General features: G+C 50.4%; 1 protein-coding gene across 1 annotated transcript in view; it reads left to right on the top strand.

The window, feature by feature from the left end:
- The first annotated feature begins 2,813 nt into the window (after positions 1-2,813).
- PPP1R14C (protein phosphatase 1 regulatory inhibitor subunit 14C) overlaps positions 2,814-6,945 on the top strand; it is a 69,647-nt gene continuing 65,515 nt past the window's right edge. Inside the window, exon 1 of the mRNA XM_080665052.1 lies at positions 2,814-3,532. Within this exon, the coding sequence (XP_080521178.1) occupies positions 3,215-3,532 (318 nt within the window). The 5' untranslated portion in view covers positions 2,814-3,214. The remainder of the gene's footprint in view (positions 3,533-6,945) is intronic.

Genomic DNA, 6,945 nt, shown 5'->3' with positions numbered 1-6,945 from the left:
CTGTGTTCTAGAATGTTCTCAGGCCATTCAATTCTCTAAAAACTATTCGCTGTTTTTGATGAACCAGCATTTTGAAAAACTTGTCTATATAGGTTAGAAATAAAAAAGCATGCCTTGAACAAAATATCTGCATATCTCTCTGTCTTGTAGATGAGAAATATTGCTGTTTTTCCTGAATTTAAACAGCCATCCATGGGGGTCTCTAGCCTGAGAATAATTTCCTATTCCCGAATATTTTGAAACATAGAATTAAAAGTGTGTATGTGTGTGTATGGTGGGGGTGCAGACTATAGAGTTCACTCCAGGTGTAAATTGTGTCCAGGATGGAGCAAGAGGATTTAAAGGAAGAGGAACTCTCCTGTTAGTTCGACTCGTAGTTGCCAGTCAAGGTGACTCATTTTGGCATCTGAAGATCAATGTACCTGTGCAGAGACTGAATCTTCACTGGCTATTTTCCTATAAGATGCCTAAAACCCCACATTTCTTCTTACTATCTCTTAGTACCTGTCACTTTTGAAGTCATACGTGAGAGCTGAGTTTTAAGCACAAAGGAGGAAGTATGCTACGTAGTGAGAGAAAATTAACACAAGAATTTCTCAGGAAGAACTTAGTGAATTGTGACAAGTTCCTTGAAGTTTCTCTTGAATATATGTAGTTTCTTCTTCATGAACTAAAATGATGGCTGTTTTTGTTTCCATTGACATTCTCTTGGTTGGTTCGGCTGGTGAAAGCTGTTTCCAGCTAACTTGGATACTTGCCACATGTCCAGAGAGAGACAAGCTTATCCTGTGTGGGGAGATTTCATCTCAGGGCCTTCCCACCTCCTCCTCCTGCCCCACAGAGTCCCTTTTTGTTGAGGTGCTCACCCTCTTGGCTGTGTGTTCAGGGTTTAAAATGATCTAGATCTGTGGTCGGCAAACTGCGGCTCGAGAGCCACATGCGGCTCTTTGGCCCCTTGAATGTGGCTCTTCCACAAAATACCACGGCCTGGGCGAGTCTATTTTGAAGAAGTGGCGTTAGAAGAAGTTTAAAAAATTTGGCTCTCAAAAGAAATTTCAATCGTTGTACTGTTGATATTTGGCTCTGTTGACTAATGAGTTTGCCGACCACTGATCTAGATGCCTCCCGCAGGTGAGGGCGGAGGTGATGTGGAAATTGGTAATCCACCTTTAGGGCCCAATCACAGTAGTTCCATCTCCCCTGTCCCTGAAAGGGTGGGTGGGAAAGCCACCTTCTGATGGACAGCTGGCCTGTTCCATGGGGCGGAGATCTTTGATCCTCGACCCCCTCTATTATGACAGGGGTCCAAGACCCACACCCGCCACCCTATTCCACACCATTCTCACTAGATCCGTTCCTTTCACTGTTCGAGGCCAGGCCTGTCCTGTCCTGATGGCAAGCTTCAGGCATGAAACAATTTGGGAAATTCCCTACTCAGGCTCTTGCTGGAAAACCCCAAACGGAAGACTCAGAGCCGATCATAAATCTGGGAGGAGCAGACCTGGGCACTGTTGATGGAGAGCCAGAAGAGCCAGGAGATAGTTGCTGGTAGCTTCTTTTGTTTTCTGGGCCTTTACAGCTGTTGGTCTAACAGGGGTGGGCAAACTTTTTGACTCGAGGGCCACAATGGGTTCTTAAACTGGACCGGAGGGCCGGAACAAAAGCATGGATGGAGTGTTTGTGTGAACTAATATAAATTCAAAGTAAAGGAGCGGAGGGGAGACCAAGAGAACCGGATAGAATAGCCGGATCCGGCCCGCGGGCCGTAGTTCGCCCACGGCTGGCACAGAATCTTCACCATTGGCAGTGTCCACAGTAAAATGACTGGTTTACCTGTTTTATCTCTGAGAAACTTCTTTGTGTAGCTGCCAGTAACCTTTACCAGCTTAAAAAAAATCGTAAAAGCTCCTTACTGCGTTTGAGTATCTTTGTGGCTTCTTTCACTTGCCTGAACAGAAATGTAATGTTATGTACAACAGAAATATATTTAGTGTCTCCTTATAATTTTACACACACACACACACACACACACACACACACACACACACGTACGCACGCACACACGTACGCGCGCGCGCGCACACACACGCGCGCACACACACATGCACACACGCAGTTTTCTGTTTATAATTTCCGTCCCCATCTCTTTGCCCCAAACCTTATAATAATAAGCTCATTCATTCCCAACGCCACTTGGCTGCATGATGTTTTTAAAGTGGTTAGTCCTGCAGTGCTTTCCGGGTAAAAAGAGGTTGTTTGGAAATGGTATTGGGAAAGAAGCAAGCTGGCTATGCAGGGAACACACTACCAGTAAGACGTGTAAGACCAGTAAACCGGCCCTGACTCCTAGAGAAATGCTCGCTGTCTGGACGTCCCCAGCCCCTTACCCCAAGGGACAGCACGCCCGCTGCCCTTTAGATATGGAGATATTCCAATGCTCTGCCTATGAGCAAGCAGGCAGTTAGTCAGGAGCGAAAACTGGTCTGAAGAGTTCTCAGGCGTGGCGATCGCCCGATTGCACAAACATTGCCTCCTTGATTTTTCTCATCGTCTGATAGAGGAAGAGGCATGAATAGGAATGTGTGTGTGGAGCGGCGGGGTGGGGCTGGGAGCGGAGGAGACACTTCCCCGCCCTCGGAGGAGACGGTAGAAAGAAGAAAACCCTCGTGGGGAACCGGCGGCGCGGTTCCTTTCCCTGTCCCCTTCCCGGCGACCGCCGGCCCAGGGCCCAGGCCGCAGGAGGCGGAGGGTCCGTGCGCTCTGGAACGGCAGGGGGACGCGCGATTCCCGTCTCCGGGAGAAGAGGACACGCTGGCCCGCGCAGAGGACCATCCCTGGCACTAGACCCGCGCCTGTCCTCTCGGTGTCCATACAACGGCTGCAGCGCGTCTAGGCGCTCACATTCCCGCTTCTGCGCGCAACTCCCACGCCCGGGCCCCCTGCCCGCCAGGCGCCAGATCCGCCTCCCGGGCTGGACCGAGGGTCCTCGGCGGCGTCTTTAAGGCTGCGGTCCCCGCCCTCCCTCCTCCCCGCCCTCGTGGTGTAGCCGCGGCTCCTCCGACCTCCCGGAGAGCCCGGCAGCCAGGCGTGCGCGGCGCGCAGAGCAGGTGCGGGCGAGCCCCTCGCATGCCGCTGCCCGGCCCGCGGTGGTAGCGGCGCCGCGCGCTCCGCCCGCCCCTCCTCCCGGCCGCACTCGGCTCCGGCGCGCGGGGACATGTCGGTGGCGACGGGAAGCAGCGAGGCGGCCGGTGGGGCTGGTGGCGGCGGCGGCGCGCGGGTTTTCTTCCAGAGCCCCCGGGGCGGCAGCCCGGGCTCCAGCAGCGGCGCGGGCTCCTCCCGGGAGGACTCGGCGCCCGTGGCCCCTGCGGCCGCGGCCGGGCAGGTTCAGCAGCAGCAACAGCAGCAGCAGCAGCAGCAGCGGCGCCACCAGCAGGGAAAAGTGACGGTGAAATACGATCGCAAGGAGCTTCGGAAGCGGCTGGTGCTGGAGGAGTGGATCGTGGAGCAGCTGGGACAGCTGTACGGCTGCGAGGTACCTACCTGGACTCGGGGCCTGGAGGGCGGGGGCCTCCCTCTCCCCATGTGCCCACCCAGGAATTCTCCAGGGCCGGGCGCGCACCGTCCTGGCTCCCCAGGACCCAGCGCCGTGGCCGGGCGCGGCGCGTTCTCGATCCAGGGTGCCCTCTGGCCCCGGGGAGCCGCGAGTGGGATGCCTCTGACTGGGTTCAGCTGCCGGGTGCCCCGGAGAGCTGCAGGCCCCCTTGCTGGCTGTGGGGGACGGTGTGGGGTTAGGTCTTGTTAAGCATATTGCATTTCTGGGTCCCCAGGGGCTCACCCCAGCTGCGCTTAACCCCCTGGAGAACACTCGCCCCTGGGATCCTGGTAGTCCCGATTTTTGTGGAGAGGGAACCGAAAGGAGAGGTTCTGGGGATCTCAGAGGCCCCCCACTGCTCCTGAAATTCTACATCCATCCAAATCAGGAGAGGAACGCGTTCCCTCCCCCCCCCCCCCAAAAAAAAGCGTGTCCCCATAATTAATCCTTTCATTGCCCAAAGCTGCACACGTTGAGCTTTGTGGAAGCGGCTTTCTTGCTTCCTGGCCAAGCTCGGCTGCTCCTGTTGATGGTGCAGAATTTGAAAGCCTCAGGCGACCTCGAAGGGCGCCTGGGTGCCAGGAAGGTAGCTCAGCGGTGGTCAGGACGCTGTGACCTCCCACCGTTCAGGGGCGCAGGCCACACGCCACTCCGCCTGACTGTTTACATTTGATGCCGGGAGGAATATTCAGAATAAGCTGTGACAAAGGTAGGCTAGAAAAAGGACCAAAGCCAGTATGATCTCTCCGCAGAGTCTTTAATAACAGTAATTTAAAATGAAGTACTCTACTTCCGTTGCAGGAGTGGAATTTGGGAAGGGTGGAGGAGTGAGGAGGATTAGTAATTGAGGACATGGCGTCTAAGTTGAAGCTAGGTCTGTGTCCATACCACTGTTCAGGCTCTTCAGTAACAATGGAAGCCAGATGGACTCACTGGCTCTCCCATTGGTTTGGGGAAAACTAGATTTTCACACCTTTTGTGGCCAGTTGTGAATACATATCTTCCTTAACATTCTCATCACACAAGGAAACAGCATTCTCATTATGGACTACCGCTGAAGGGTTATGCTATAACGAAGCTTGACTATATGACTCATGGGCTTGTAAAATATATTGGTTTTCCAGCCCAGCTCTTATAAAAAGCCATTTTAATGTCACGAATAAAAACTGGCCAGCGTCGGAAGTGTTCATGTTTTTCCTTAAATAGGAAGTTGGCAAAACTCTCCAAAGGAACAATATATTTGATTTGGATGGGATTACTGTACGCTCTGTCTTGCTTCTGTAGAATCCAATTAATTTTCATTTGTTGGTTTCATTTATTTCATACAGGCCTTTATACTCCATTTTGAAATGGAAAGATTTGAGTTCATAGAAAAACTGTTGTTGAAGTGAACAATGCTTTGGCAACGCTCCTTTTATGGGAGACTGACTAGATGGAGCTTGGGCAACTTGAGAGCGTTCCAGACTCTCAGGAGGTTGGCAATTAATATGTTTTAAAAACTCCTCACAATAATTGGGGGGAAAAAACGGAGGATTGTTTGTTCACTGTATTGAACATGTAGGTATATTTTTTTAAAGGGTAAATATGACCTTGAATCTTTTCTTTGTATTTCTTCTTCTCTCATTTTAGACCTCCAACGTATAGCAAACAGCTTTGATTGGGAAGCTAGGTTTTGTGGTGAAGTGATACAAGATGCTATGTGCTGCCCCCCTGTCATTAAAATGTGGCAAGCACTTCTCTTCCAGTTGTTTGTTCTGTCATTTTGGAGTGAAGGAAGATAAATATTGAGAAGGTTATTGGCAATTTGTAATTACTATGCTGATGGCCCGCCTCCTTTAATAAGCGAAAGCACGTGGACAGATAATTAGCCATATAAAGGATTGTCTTCTTCCATCTAGTTCTCCTCTGGTAGGGTTCTCTTTTAGCCTGTTTCTCTGGCCTGGGAGCCTTTCCTTGCTGACAGCTTCAAGTAGTTCAGCCTGTGACATGTGAATCGAGAAGGACCTACCCTGGCTTAAAGCTCTGAATCTCATGAATATGAAGGTTAGGAAATACCCTTTTTTAACACCTTAAGTTGGTAATTTTTTCAAATGTTTATCACATGAAATTGACACAGAAAGCCAATATGCCTGAGCTAACAGCCAAGTTGGGGGTGGGGTATGGGGAGAGGGGTTTGAACACGTATTTAATTTCAGAAGAACTTTTATCAGGCAGGTCAGCAGTTAGATGACTTGTCCTTCACAGAGTAGACAATAATGATCTTTGGGAGCAGCATAAAGCATGAGATTTAAAATTAGAAAAGAGTGGGAAGGAAGAAATACACTTCCTGGCTGTGGTCTTATCTGGAAATTTGCACTGCAATCAGTTTTGTATGGAGAATAATGTAAAGGCAGGATGTGAGGAGAGCTTACTAGGTACCAGGTGCTGTTCTAGGCACTCATTCACTTAGTCTTTACAACAACCCTGTGAAGAGGGTGCTGCTAGCATCTCTGTCTCACAGATGAGGAAACGGAGACAGAAAGACTAAGAGGCTTTCCCAGCTCACATAGCTGGTGAATGGCAGGGTGGGGGTGGGAGTTGTACCCAGGCTTGCCTGAACCTTGGCAGGATCTCATGTAAGAGAACAGATGGAGGCCCTCACAGCACACATCTAAATGTTTTAAAGTTATAAATTAAGTCAACAAACGAGCATTTATCTACCTGCCTGGATACCAGTAGCTTCAGAATGGCCTGGAAGGTTAGGTTTGGATCTGGAATTCTCAGGCTTCCCAGAGCTCACAGCTGGAATGCGGTTGGGGGAATCTCCCCTGGGCCTGGGGTCTGCCTCCCTTTGCCTCCCACCCCTGGTGCAGTCCACCTGGTGAAGGGTATAGTGTCCATGGGCATGTCCAGTCTTTGTCCACACCCTCTGCCCCCCCTAAACCATGTCTCTGGCTCAGTGCCCATTGGGAAGACAGATCTGGGAGGAGCCCTGGAAGTGGCTTGGTGTTTGATCAGGGGATTCTGAGGACCTGCAACATAGCCCACAGCCAGTTTTGGCTAGCTCCACTTGGGTCCAGGAACTCTTCAGGAAAATGAGTGTGACAGGAGCGGGCCCGGCCTCCTCACCCAGTTGAAGGCATATGATTTCACACCACGTCTTACAGCTTTTTGGATGCATAGATAAGTGCTTTTTTTTTTTAGATTCAAAAATGCTTAGTTATTATGTTTACATTTGTTTTCCATTTCATCTCCTTGTACAGTTTCCATCTAGGAATTTGGTTATAATGGGACTGTTAGGTTAAGTCTATATCCACATTTAAGGCTTTCTGGTTTAAGACAATTTCCTATCTCTTCCAAACCCTGTCTGGTTT

The sequence above is a fragment of the Plecotus auritus genome (assembly GCF_963455305.1).
Source record: "Plecotus auritus genome assembly, chromosome: 4".
NCBI lineage: Eukaryota > Metazoa > Chordata > Mammalia > Chiroptera > Vespertilionidae > Plecotus > Plecotus auritus.
Note: the sequence above shows the minus strand (reverse complement) of the source record. Positions and strands in the feature narration are given on the sequence as shown.